Source organism: Dendropsophus ebraccatus, chromosome 1 (assembly GCF_027789765.1).
Source record: "Dendropsophus ebraccatus isolate aDenEbr1 chromosome 1, aDenEbr1.pat, whole genome shotgun sequence".
Lineage (NCBI taxonomy): Eukaryota > Metazoa > Chordata > Amphibia > Anura > Hylidae > Dendropsophus > Dendropsophus ebraccatus.
In genome coordinates this window covers 124809544-124824479 of record NC_091454.1, presented here as the reverse complement: position 1 = coordinate 124824479, position 14936 = coordinate 124809544, and the positions used below count along the sequence as shown (strand labels likewise).

Genomic DNA, 14936 nt, shown 5'->3' with positions numbered 1-14936 from the left:
CAACTGGAGATTTAGGGACCTGCAAACAGTGGGAAATTCAAATAGAGACAGATTTATGAGGGATGTTAGATGTAAAAACTATGATTGGTTGATTTTTTTTTTTTTTTATCAGCGGAGGAGTACCCCTTCAGAAAAGTATTCCAGCCACAGAGTGGTGGTCAACCATGTACCTTGTAACTACCATCAAAGACTGTGGCACTGATAGACAGAAACAAACAAGCACATCCCTTTGTTTTTTTGTCAGTGCTTATTGGATAGCTAACAAATGCATCTGTCTGAAAACACCTGTTCACACTCAAAAACAATGGCATTTGTATTGAGTGTAAAACAACGTCTGTTGTTGCATTGAAAATTGTATTAAAATCAAAGCACAACCACCGGACATGTCAATTATTTCAACAGCCGTAGCAAACAACAGCCAATGTTCAATACATTGTGTGAACAACGACCGTTGTTTGCATTGACTTTAGTGCAACACATTTAACTATTAAAAAAATGTCTGTTTTTTTAATTGAAAACAATGGCTGCTCTTGTCATAAAATGTATGTTGTGTGAACATAGCCTTATTAAGAAATACATTCAACTTGTGACTTTTATTTGGGGTTCAGATGAGCCATCAATAATAATGGAGTATCGATTAAACCTTGACAGACTGTCGTACAGTAATTCATTGGGGTTTGTTGGTCACGGTTTTGTTACATTATTTATAAAGTTTTTTAGAAATGAAACCAGCAAGAAGGAGACATGTACTATGAGTCCTTCCTTTATATGTCTCATTCTTTTTTAATCCACTGTGTATATATAAGTGGTGAATGATAAAAAAAAAATACTTTTGAACTTTTCTATGCTGCCTTAAACATGAGGAATTCTTTAAACAGATATTATAAAATGCATTGGTCACACAATTGAAAACACAAAGTATAATAAATTAATAGTAACTTTGACTCTACACAATAGATTCATCCTAATTTACAGTGATCTGTAAGTGTAGACATATACATAAACACAGTGTCTGATTTACGGATAAATGATTTGGCTCATACAGACCCAGAGTTTTATCATGAGTAAATGCACAATGATGAAATGACATGTTACAATTGAAATAACTGTTATTGGTATAAAGTCAAGGAATTCGTATCAACATAAACCTGAAAAGAGCAAGGAAAAACCAAACATTTCTTAATTCTCAGAAGATCCAACCTCTCCTGCCAAAACATGTGTTGGGGAAGCCAAAAGTTGAACCTGTTTTTCATAGGGACATCCTGCAAGCCATTGAAATGGAAGTTTTTAATTGAGAGAATATTGCATTTTATACGTAGCTTTCCTTTTGAGTTTAAATGCCAGATACTGTATGACTTTAAAAAATACTATAGCTATTATACAAGTCCCAGCAAAATTATAACTATAAACTGAAGAATTGTGACATCCTAAAGACCTTTTAACCCATTAAATTGTAGTTTTTTTCTGTGATTTAAATATTGTTAAAAATGCTGAAAACAAGCAATAAGCAACTTTAACTTTTATTTATTTATTATAAAATTTAGTCAAGACACCATTGTTATGCAAACAGTCAGTGCACCATGTAAAGAAATATATTCACACCTGTACTAATTATATCCATGTTATAACTTTTTTGATAACTCAATTTCAAACCATTCCTAGTTTTGAGAAACTGTGCCATCAGCTAGGCTGCCACAGGATGACAAGGAGGGGTACAGAAAGGACATTGACTGTGAGTCCTGGACTTGCCCCACCCAGCTGTCCCTACCTACTTGCCTCAAGACAGCCTTAGGCAACTGCGGGTAACTGGGTGACATTTCCTTACCTGTGTCTGATGTGAAAAACACTAAATAAAGACAAGATAGTTAAACACCAGGGGATGGTGGATCAAACCTAATAAACAACACTGTAGAGTCCAAAAGCATAGTCAAAAGTACAAGGGCCGAGATCAGAATAACTAAGTATAGAGATACAGGGTATGCTTGGCACATACATAGAGACTAATAGCTAGCACTGATTACTGGGCAACTTAAGACTTTATCAGATACCAGGAGTCCGGTCCAGAACATGATTGGACCGGACCCCAGTAAAAACACCTGTGACCAAACAACACTGACTGTTAGGGAGATCTGCCAGTAAAAACACTAATGACAGCAGAACAGCTGCAACCCAGGCTGTTCCCCCTGCAAGTGACGTGGGCCTGCAATGTCCTAGGTAACCAGGGACTCTGTCTAGTATCCGTGACGTCACCCAGTAGTAGAGAAACTACGAAACCATGGAACATGTTCCCACAGAATGCCCGCTATGTAGCTGCTTGGCGTGCTCCGAGAGGTCTGAAGTAGCGCCCTGGCCACCAAGGAAGACAACGCTGGAGGGCGGTGAGGTAAGGATCTAACAACCACTTTGAGAAATTAGCTTGGCAAATGCATGTTCTTATCTGCTATAAGAACAACTAAATATTTTCATGGAATAATACCCCCGCCATCACATTTATTTATTTATCCATATGTTTATTTCTCTATCTAATGATCAAAATAGGATAGGTGGGTGGGTTGATAGATAGATAGATATTAAACTCGCGTAGGTTGTATAAAATGTCTTGTGAGGTAGCATCTAGCAGACCTGTGTGGTCTAACATCTGGTGACACTCAGTATCTGTCTGACCCCTAAGTCCAGCATACACTGAAAGCCTCTTTTGTCACTGAGTTTTGCTTGCTCCTGTTTTCTGGCTTTGAGTAATCAGCATTCAAGTTTCCTCCAAATATACAATTAGATTAAAGCTAGACACATTTGATTATAGGAAAGGTCTTGAGTCTAATTGTGCTCCAGACTGACCATTTTCACTCTGTATATGAGCACTTGGGAAGAAAAATTTCATAAGTGACTGAAGTCATGCTTTTTTTTTTGTTGGAAAGATATGAAACAGTTTAAAGCTAAATAGATATTTTAAAAAAAATTGGGACCACAATCCAGGTTTCAAAGTGCTACCCTCTCTCATTGGATTTGGATTGGACAGATACATAGATAGATAGATAGATAGATAGATAGATAGATAGATAGATAGATAGATTATCATGGAGAGATCAATTGATAGTGTCCATCTATACCATTCCACCGTTTGTGTGTGAAATTTTAAACTACTTATGTTATACTATATGCGTATCTGACAGAGGAAAGTTGAGTTGAAAGATGGTGTAGACAACACTGTCTGCACAAGGATCTTTCCTGGACAGATACATATGTATCATCATGTCAATGAAGACTTGTCAGTGATAGAGCTGTGGCTAGCTATGCTTTGTGATGTGGCTAACAAAAACACAATCAATTATTCATTGTGGCATTCACTTTTCATGGACTGACAATTGATACCTTGAAGCAGATTGATGTGGTCTAAGGGATGTAACTTTAAGTAATGAACTGAGGTGAAGTTTTCATAGGAAGGAAATCTGCGTTTGCCTACAGCATTAATATGGACAAAGACGATTTGTTTAAGATGACAGTTTAATGAGGTGGAAATATTTAGTATTAGGAACAAAGAACTATTATGAGTTTTCATGGTATATTATATATTATATTTTACGTTAATGGAAGGGGTCCCCTGCTCAAGATCTTTATTGCCAGAATAGAGAACAATAATGCTAGTTTCACACTACTTTTTTTTCTATTATTTTCACTATTTCTATATGTTCAATTTTCATGTACAGAAAAATGTGCTTAAAGGGGTAGTGCGGCGGTAAAGAATTATTCACAGAATAACACACATTACAAAGTTATACAACTTTGTAATGTATGTTATGTCTGTGAATGGCCCCCTTCCCCGTGTCCCACCACCCCCACCCGTGTACCCGGAAGTGTGTGGTGCATTATACATTACCTGATCCGTATCAAGGGCCATCCGCCATTTTGTGCCAAACGTCATCTTCGGACGGACGGCCGAATCCCTGCCCTGGCAACAAAGGTATAATGGGAATGCTGTCACTGATATCTATCCAGCGGTACTGCCAGCTCAGTAGGCAGTCAGGGGATCAAAGATACACTTTAATTTCCTCTGTTGTGTTGCTGCAGGAAAATAAAAGAAATAAATAAATAAACTTTATGCCACATTTCCTTGCAGATTACAGCGGGTCAGTGATTGGCTCAGATGGGGTTCCTTATTGTCAGTACCCCCTTTAATGGAGCTCTCTGATAAGCAAATTCAACACCACAGATACTTGCAAAATCCAAAAGTCAACTTTTAAAAATGGCATAGGAACAGAATATGCATGTGAACAAGCAATGTGACATGGTTCAGTCGTTAGATTTTAGCATAGGTACTATGAGTAAGGTCTGTTTCTGTTCACATGTATATGCGGTTCCTATGCAATTTTTAACATTAAATTAATTAAATAAAGTCGACTGTTTTAGTTTGCAATGTCTGTGGTGCTGCACTTGCCTTTCACATAACACGGTATATAGCATTTGTGTTAATATGACTAATTTACTATAGGGAAAAGGTTTCTGAAACACTGTGCAATTTATGTCCAAGTTCTAAATGTAAATTTTATATTGGTAAATTATGCACACTATTAATCAAAGCAATTATTTTATGCATTGTTGTTATTGTTTTTAGATAAGTATCTCTTTGCTGGGACTGCATCAGATTTCCTTGGCAAGGAGACAACATTTACTCGTTCACTTGGACCACCCAACGAACATCACTTCATCAGAACAGATATCTCGGATCATTACTGGCTTAATGGTAAGAGGATTTCATGTTTGGGTCATTAATCAAGCAAATGCTGAATTACAAGGTTTTTAGTTAAAGTACACTATGAGATAGTTAAAGGGGTTTTCCCAGAGATATGCTCTTCCCATACTCCCACAACCTTATTAAAATGTTAAAAGCATTCCTACTGGATGGTCCCTGTATTCTACTGCTTGGCCTTTCTTTATTCATCATCCCTATTGCTCTGGACATCCTATTTTTCAGGACATCCCTTCAAGTACAATAAGCTAAATTACCCATGATCCCTCACATCTTCCTTGTGTGGCAGTTTTTACTTCACTGACATCAATTACAACAGAATATTAGCTCTAACATAGTTTTCTCAAGTACAAACTGTAATACACATGCTTTTCCCTTTGACAATGTACTACAGCAGGACATATAAAGGGGCAACAGGATCACCAGTGCACCAGTGGGGTAGGACATGAGGTAATATGAAAATATAGATTAATAGATAGATAGATAGATAGATATTTTCCCATTTTCCTTTGAAATCAGAATGTAATTTTCATACTTTCTCTTTTGAGAGCAACACATGTTCGGCCATCAAAAATTTTTAGGTCCCGTGATTCTACTACCTACAATAAAATGCTGGGTTATGTAAAAATTCCTGTGTATGCTGGGTTATGTCAAGATGTTTGGGTCAGAAGGAATCCAGATGCCGAAACCTCTATGAATCACTAGACTGAAGGGGCAGAAATGCAAGGGTGAGTGCTCTGCACCTTTGTTTCTGCTTGTTCACACTGAGCACCTGGATCTCCAATGATTTAAACTTTTCACATCTCTATAATGTCAAAAGTTTGCTGGAAGTTTAGGTACACTTTTAGGCTATGTTCACAAAATGTCTTTTTATTTGGCCATATTTCAGACATCATTTTTAAGCGGAAATTATGCAAATTATTTGAATAATACATCCATATTTTCACTTTAAAATGACAGCTTTCCGAAAAGATGGCCAAAATGCATCCTAAGAGTAGCATTCTTTTTCAGTAAAGAACGGACACTGATTGCAATCAGGTTCCGTTCATTACTGCAGATGCGGAATTGCATTGAAGTCAATGCAATGCCGTCTGCTGTATGCACACATTGTTATTTTAACACCCATTCTTTAGAACAGACGTTAAAATAATGTGCATGCCTATTATTTCTGTACGCTGTCCATCGAACAGCATCCAAAAATAATTGTTGTTTACACAATGTAAAGTCAGCCAGGAGCCACTACATTTAGGTGAATGGGTAATTGATCTGTGGGCACACCCAATGGTGCCAGCAAGTCAATTGTTAAAAAGGAACATTCCTGCAGCTGTTAAACGTTGTGTGAAAATAGACACAAAAAGCAGATGTGGTCAGCACCCAGTCTCATAGATTCATGCTTTCTCATATAATATAGTGTTTCTTGTGGGCAGGAAGGTAAAGCTCCTGGATTCCGGGGTTGTCCATAGCACAGAGAACAACAGGATTCCTTCAGCTCAGGTAAAACATTCAATTTTATTACAAAATTCTTAGAAGGAACAGCTGACGCGTTTCGAGCCAACTCTGCTCTTAATCATGGCATCTGAATATATAGTAGATCAAAGGGAAATATACATCCTGTTGATTACCAAATAGACTGGCTCTTATGAAGCCATAACACAGGGGAAAAGGTACTCTGACGCCGGTTGTCACAGCGGCGCTACGCGTACCTTTTCCCCTGTGTTATGGCTTCATAAGAGCCAGTCTATTTGGCAATCAACAGGATGTATATTTCCCTTTGATCTACTATATATTCAGATGCCATGATTAAGAGCCGAGTTGACTCGAAGCGCATTGGCTGTTCCTTTTAAGAATCTCCTAATAAAATTGAATGTTTTACCTGAGCTGAAGGAATCCTGTTGTTCTCTGTGTTGTGTGAACATAGCCTAAAATTGAATACATTCATTTTATTAAGTAAAGTAAAAAAAAGAAGCTAAATGAGATGTAATCTCAAATTTAATATGATTTCTATGCTATTTTATAGGTGCAAAATTTTTTGGTGCTCATTCCATACCAGACACATATAATCCAGATGATGACAAGATTTACTTTTTCTTTCGAGAAGCATCACCAGAAGGCAGTGCCTCTGAAAAAACAATATTCTCTCGGGTTGGGAGAGTCTGTAAGGTGAGAATCATTAAACTAGGACAGGTTTATGTTGGGTTATAAAACTTAAAATACCTCTAGCAGGTCTTGTTGTGCAACTGTCCTCATGTTAAAACATGTGAAGTAATCACTGGCTATAACAATGCGGCTAATTTATTTGTGTATAATAAAGATGACAGAGAAAATTCCGGCCAAGTCTCGACTGTAAGAAAGAATTTATAAATATACTTACTCATTTACAAAATATGGTTTTACATTTTTCACAACTTACTCATATGCATTGCGTTTTATTTAATGACGTCATATCTGCAGATGCCTTATTAAAGTGATATAATTCCTTCAGAATGTATACCATACAGAATGTATCTCTGTTCATGGCAAGGCAACCAAAGAAAGAACAGATAGTAAAAGCAGAACCTTTTGAACATTGACTGTCATTTCCATCAGGTTTTCCCGCATTTGATATGTTCATCCTTGAGGTGTTTGAACCAAACATCTCACACCAGATAAAGGCTATGTTCACACAACATAAGTTCATTAGTAATCACGGCCGTTGTTACAGATTTTCAACAATGGCCGTGATTACTCCTGAACTGCAGTTGAGGGAATCCTGGTCGGAGTGTATACACATAGGGGGACATTTATTAAGTACCGCGTTTCCTCCGCCAGACTTAAAAACGTCCCGCAGCTCCGACACTATGGAGATTTATGTAGAGGCACACTGCCTCTACATAAATCCCGTGTGCACCCGTGTGTGTGCCAGGAAACCTACGCCAGCTCAAAGCTGGCATAGATTTCCTGATAATTTCTCTGCGGGAAAAATTATGAATTAAGCGGACTCAGAGTCCATGCCCCCGTTTCGTCCCTTCCACACATTGTCCCCACCCCCCTGACGTACTGGCGGAAAATGGCCAGATGAGAATAATTATTTGCAAAACGGCCATTTGCGAATAAATTTATTCCCATATGGCCATTTTCCGCTGAAAAATACGTCTTTTTAGCTTGAGAAATGCCCCCTTTAGTATACACTCTGTCCGGGATCACTAGCGGCGCCGCAAAAAACTGACAATATTAATTGAATAGCGGGCACAAAGAACCTGTCAATTCACTCAATGGAGTGTATGTCCATTGTGTGCAGCGGCTAATTGGGATGCAGGTAGGCATGGATGCACCCGCATCCAAATTCATCAGAAGAGAAGATCGCCCGGCTGGTTCTGCAGTACCAGTCAGGAGGATCTTTTCTGACATTGGCCGTTCTGTGACCTGGCCAGTTCACAGAACGTCCGGTGTCTTAGGCAGTGGGAGCATGGCCAAAATAAGTTAAAGTATAGCTGGGAAGGTGGGAAGTGGGAGGGTTCAGTTGTTTTCATATTGCCCAGTAACAGTATAGTGTGGTCATCATGCAGCTGCCTCAATTACTGGAATCATGACGTGTTCGTCTAGTTTGGAACTTGGATTTATCTTTGGCCTTTTTCAGTGCAACACTGCTTTATTTGCTGTACTGTATTATGATGTATAATAAGGTGTGGCTACTGCTTTTGTAATATTGATTTCACAGAGGAATTATTGTATGACCTGCAGTTGAGATGAGCTAATCACTCAGAAATTCATTTCGCAAAGTTTGTGACTATTTAGGCAAATTTGCAAATATTCACAAACCGTATACAAACAAATTTTTATTAAATCTCACAATTTATAATAGCTAAAATAGTGTGACTATTAAATAGTAGCATTTATTTTCAACAGCTGCCGCTGTGACAGTGTAAAAATTAGAAAATGTCAGTTTAAAAAAAAAAAAAAAATGTCAATCAGCCTGTCAATCATTCAATTTCCCCCATGGACAGCAGTGGACAGTGGTGGAACAGCGGCATAATATCAATTTTCCCCCAGGACAGCAGTGGACATTGAGAAATGAACACCCAATGTGTTATTAAGATGGACACTGTGTTCACTGTGACTTCCTAAAACGCACCCAGTGACTTGGTATAATGAACAACAGTCACCCAGTTACTTGGTATAATGCACACCCAGCACCCAGTGACTTTGTATAAAGAACAAAAGTCCCCCAGTTACTTGGTATAATGCACACCCAGCACCCAGTTACTTGGTATAATGCACACCCAGCACCCAGTGACTTGGTATAATGAACAACAGTCACCCAGTTACTTGGTATAATGCACACCCAGCACCCAGTGACTTGGTATAATGAACAACAGTCACTCAGTTACTTGGTATAATGCACACCCAGCACCCAGTGACTTTGTATAAAGAACAACAGTCCCCCAGTTACTTGGTATAATGCACACCCAGCACCCAGTTACTTGGTATAATGCACACCCAGCACCCAGTGACTTGGTATAATGAACAATAGTCCCCCAGTTACTTGGTATAATGCACACCCTGCACCCAGTTACTTGGTATAATGCACACCCAGCACCCAGTGACTTGGTATAATGAACAACAGTCCCCCAGTTACTTGGTATAATGCACACCCAGCACCCAGTGACTTGGTATAATGAACAACAGTCACCCAGTTACTTGGTATAATGCACACCCAGCACCCAGTGACTTGGTATAATGAACAACAGTCACCCAGTTACTTGGTATAATGCACACCCAGCACCCAGTGACTTGGTATAATGAACAACAGTCACCCAGCTACTTGGTATACTAAAAAATGGCTTCACTGCTCCCACAGAAAACCACCCACAATTTACCCTTCTATCTCTTCTCTCTGTCCCTATCCCTGTATTTCTCAGCCTGCTGCAACCTGCTCTCCACTATACACAGATGACTGGCCACCTCCAGGAAGCCAATCACCTTATATAGAGGGTGAGGGAAAGGTGCACTGCTGACATCACAGTTTCGGATGGGCGCAAGGGATTATCCATAATCCAGGGGTGAACAGATAAACAGGTGTTTTTCCCACTACCCTAAACAGTTTTAGAATTAGAGATGAGCAAGTACTAAAATGCTCGGTTGCTCGATACCCAAGACAAATATTTCCCGATGCTCGGGTTCTCGTTTCGAGTAAGGAACCCAATTGAAGTCAATGGGAAACTCGAGCATTTTTGCAGGGGACCAAAGCTCTGCACAGGAAAGGTTGTGTAAAAACCACGAAAACCTCAGAAAATGAGGAAAACAACACTTAAATGGACAGGAAACAGAATGTCAGCAACAGGACAAATTGATAACTGACAGCAGTTTTGGGGGTAGACGTATAAAGTATGTGTGTAACTGGTGCTGTTTTTTTGTAAGGCATCCGTTGCACAGGACACTGCACAATGAGGATAGGTATAGCTGAACTACAGATCCCAGCCAACCAAGGTAATGTCAGCAACAGGACAAATTGACTGCTGACAGCTGCACTACAAGTCCAAGCCAGCAGCCAATAGTAGCAAATAAACAATATGTTTTGAAAATGCCCTTAGAAGGACTGCTGGGTTCTTCGTGTCGGATTCCTGCCTAACCACACACTAATTCCCTGCCTAACACTCTCCCTGACAGACAGAAGCTCTTACCCTAAGCTCACCGCGGGACCTGATTCTTATATGCTCAGGTCATCTGATCTAGCCAGCCAGTTGCTGCTATCGCCTTGTATTGGTCCCACGTGATGCTACAAGCTCCCAAAGAGCCTCCTGCATGATAATTGGCTGAAAAAAAGCTGCCAAACATGCAGGAAGGGGAAGATGCCTTTTTCTCGAGTATCACGAGATGCTCGTCCGAGTAACGAGCACCATCGAGTACCCTAATACTCGAACGAGTACCAAGCTCAGACGAGCATGCTCGCTTACATCTATTTAGGATATGTTCACATATCATAAAATAAAGGTTAAGTAAGGCTTTGCTTTTGAGGTAGAAAACCTGGCGTTTATGTTACAGTGTAGGATTACCCCATCAGGGCTATTAACCCACTTTTGTGGACAGGGAAGCATTTAGTATTGTATTAGTAGAGTAGTTTTGTTTCTGAGCACATTGTTGTTTTCTACATGTTCTGCAATATGGATTGGATTCCATTTTGTTGCTTTTATTATATATTAATAAATGTTAGTTGGTAATAGTATCTCATTCCTTGCATCCCTTGTACCGTATGTGGCTGATTTCCATTAGATGTTTTGTCAGGCTTGTTGACAGAATTCAGTAATGTAATATCAAAAGGACATGTAAACTGTTTTTAGGTTCTCCTAGAGAAGTAAAGCATGAGCTAATTCCAAAATAGAAGAGGTTGCATTTTAGGGCCAGTTGCCACAGTGTATGACAGTGGACGTTCTGTGACACAGCCATGTCACAGAACGTCCGCTGTCTGTGAAGTTCATCCCGGCCGGTACTGCAGTACCGGCTGGATGAACTTAATTTCTTTTTTATTAGAATGGGGGCTCATTCAGGTATTCCCACATTCTAATTAACTATATCAGACACTGTACATTGTCTGCACTGTTAGTTTTGTGGGGGCACTATTCAATGAATAGCAGCCGCACAAAACTGACATGTCAATTTTTTGTGCAGCCGCATGGAATCCCGGCCGGAGTGTATACACTCCAGCCGGGATTTCATAGACTTCAATGCGATGTTAAATGCCAACTGTTCAATAAAAATGGTGGTGTGTGAACATCACCTAAAAAGAATATCTGGTTTATACAACTGATTTTTTTTTTTTATCCCGATTAGGGATTCTGAGAGAATAGAGAGGACCTCCCTCATGTATGAGGCCACAAAAATCATTTCTTACGTTCATGTGCATCTTATGGATAGCTTGTTTTTTTCAACGCACAGCTGAAAATGAGTTGTGGCTTATTTTTTCTCAGAAGTAAACATGGAATAATGTTCATTCTCTTAGAGGATCTATGAGATACAATGAATCCTGTCCAAAAGACCACTCCCTTTTTATTCCTGTGACAGATTTATGGTAGATCCACCACCATATGTTATACACGCTGGCCATCTTTGAGGACCCCTTTCAATTAAATTTTGGGTGGTCATCTCAAAGAGGTTTTATGAAAATTAGCTTTAAAAATGCATATGAAATGCAAGAACGATGGCCAACCTGTTGTAACATCTAATATTAATTGGGAACTGATCCATCACAAACTATAATGAGGATGTAATTTCTCAGAAGAGTATTTTAATATATTGCTGAAAGTTTAGGTGCTGTAATCTGAGCAAATATTTTGTTAGGGTTTATTCTGCAAGTGAAAGTTATAAAGTAAAGGCGGGTAACATACAAAATAGGAAAATTCTACTTGGCTTCTATAATTTCATACTGGCTGTGACTATAAGATTTTCATAAACTTCAGGATGTAGTTGCTGAAATAACTCAATATTTGGGAATTACCCATAATGTTACAGTATAGTGCTGCCTATACCGGTAAGTACTGGCCCAATTTCCATTCTTCTGATCCTTTCCCTGAGGGGACAGCTGTTGCATTAAACTGTCTGCTTCCTATTTGGTTTAAGGCCTAGAAAATTATAGAAAGCTTAGAATGATTTGCCTGGGGACAAACATCTGTTGCTTTACCTACTGAAACACTAGATTCTCAAAGGCAAGCAGTCTTTATATTTGTCTCCCGTACTGGGCGAAAATATGCGCTGCTGTATATTGAGTTAACACTTGAAAGAATTATAGAAGAATGGGAAATTGTATTAAACTTGATCAAGTTAGAATCCTAGACGCTTTCATACAGTTTTGTGTATTTAGCTTGTTTTCTCAATGGGACTAAATATTTTTATGTGGAAAGCTAGGTGAAGAACTCAGACATATTGAAGTAATAAATACTGGGTAACCAGAGGATGGAAAAATGAGGCACTGAAAGTGTATTGTCATAAAATTTCTATTCATCTGTGACTTCACGCAAAACAAAGCCTAAAGAAAGCTTAGACATTCTGACAACTTTAGTTTGAGGGCATTTTACAGAAAATAAACAGAATTCCCCAATATAAAATTAATGGAATTAGCCCCACTAGTCTCAGCAGCAGTCCAAAATAGTACACATGCATTTATTCACTGGTTTAAAGTGTGGTTTGTAGATCTGTGAGGGCAAGTGAGGTCAATGGAAAACTCTTTACTCATATCACATCTCATATCCTCTACTAACAAGACCTATTCCATTGGAAACTATGTATTAAAGAATTGGTTAGTATGTTAAAAAAAAAAAAAAAAAACTGTTTTAGAAGAACTAGTCAAAGATGATATATATATATATATATATATATATATATATATATATATAAATAAAAAATAATTCTTAAAGTATTGTATTGCCCCCCAAAAGTTATCTAAATTACCAATATACACTTATTACAGGAATTGCTTATAAAATTCTTTTTTCCCTGCACTTACTACTGCATCAAGGCTTCACTTCTTGGATAAAATGGCGATGTCACGACCCGACTCCCAGAGCTGTGCAGGCTGTGGCTGCTGAAGAGGATGATGGCAGAGGAATGCTCAGTGTCCCTCCAGTGCCCTGTGTCCCTCAGTGTCCCTCTGCCATCACCCTCCCCAACAGCCACAGCCTGCACAGCTCTGGGAGTCGGGTCGTGACATCACCATTTTATCCAGGAAGTGAAGCCTTGATGCAGTAGTAAGTGCAGGGAAAAAAGCACTTTATGTACATTTCCTGTAATAAGTGTATATTGGGGATTTGTATAACTTTGGGAGGGCAATACAATACTTTAATAAAAATTTTCGCCAGACTTTTCCTTTAAATTATACCTCATGTTTTGTTGCAGGAAGATACATGTCACCTTTAAAATGTCTAACCTAAGTTTACACTGTCTAACAGAATGTAAATCTAGGGTACTGTGTATGACACTAGCTTTTCACTCAGTATTAGATAAGTAGGAGTGGGGGAACTAACTCTTGACACCCCTGCCAGTCAGTAGTGCTCAGTCAAATGCTGCATCTTTATCATATAGTTACATAGTCCGTAAGGTTGAAAACAGACAAAGGTCAATGAAGTTCAACCCATAACCCTACTGTGTTAATCGAGACTCCAATATGGCAATCATAGTTTATATCTGTTCATACTCACACACTAGATAGATAGATAGATAGATAGATAGTAGCAGCTGTGCTTGGTATTGCAGCTATGTCCTGTTCACATGTTGTATGATGTGCTACATATGCGCTGTGTCCAATAGGGAATTGTGTGAGCTTTATTAGATGACTTGCGTACAGCAATGCATCATGTTTCAATGCTCTTTGTTCACCTCCTAATCAGAAAAATACATCTGTTTTGTGGGTTGGGATGTTCCAGATAAGCTCTGAGGGAGAGTGATGTTGTGTAGAAAGGCCATTGATAGGTGCCTCCTTGTGTACTCATGCAGAGAAAATACTGTGCCTTAAAGTAAAAATTTTCTTATGGTTTTAGGAAGATATGGATATGTTTTATAAAACCACAAATATACATTTATACAACAATTTCCCTCTTCTGACATTTTTTCCATAGTGAAAAGTTAGCTGCATTGAAATGTGACTTGTGGGCCAATGTAATTAAACAGACATTTAAAGCCAATCGTTTCTTCAGTGCTTAGTAAAAACAGAAACAACATTGTTCTTTGTTGTCACAGTTTATAAGGGGATGAAGAAATGCTCACATTTTAGTATGTATTATATTACTAATCCTTATATTAACCTCTTCATAACTGCAGTGGTTTGCAGAATTCCTTGTATTTGACATTAGAACAGATGCTCCATCAGACTACAATTTGGAGACTTTTAAGGCCAAGTCAACACTTTAAAATATTTGTCAAATTCTTCAAACCATCCCTAAACAGTTTTTGCATTGTGACAGGGTACATTATCCCTCTGTATGAGACCACATCTATTAGAAAATATTGCTGCCAACAAGAGGTTATACTGTGCTTAAGTAGGTAATACTGAACATATACAAATAAAAAACAACATGAATGCTACAACCCAAAGACATACCTTTTTGCATATCCAGAGGGAGGATTCCAGATCCTAGGAGCTATCCTAGGACATCAGTCACATATCCCACAATCAGTGTCAGAATGGCACATTGAGGGATCCTATAGTTTCACACATCCGACACTA

General features: G+C 38.7%; 1 protein-coding gene across 3 annotated transcripts in view; it reads left to right on the top strand.

Moving 5' to 3' along the window:
- Positions 1-14936, top strand: part of SEMA3D (semaphorin 3D) — a 248212-nt gene that overhangs the window by 178709 nt on the left and 54567 nt on the right. For all 3 annotated transcript variants that reach the window (XM_069978391.1, XM_069978382.1, XM_069978401.1), the window contains 2 exons: positions 4610-4738; positions 6762-6904. In XM_069978391.1, the coding sequence (XP_069834492.1) occupies positions 4610-4738; positions 6762-6904 (272 nt within the window). The remainder of the gene's footprint in view (positions 1-4609; positions 4739-6761; positions 6905-14936) is intronic.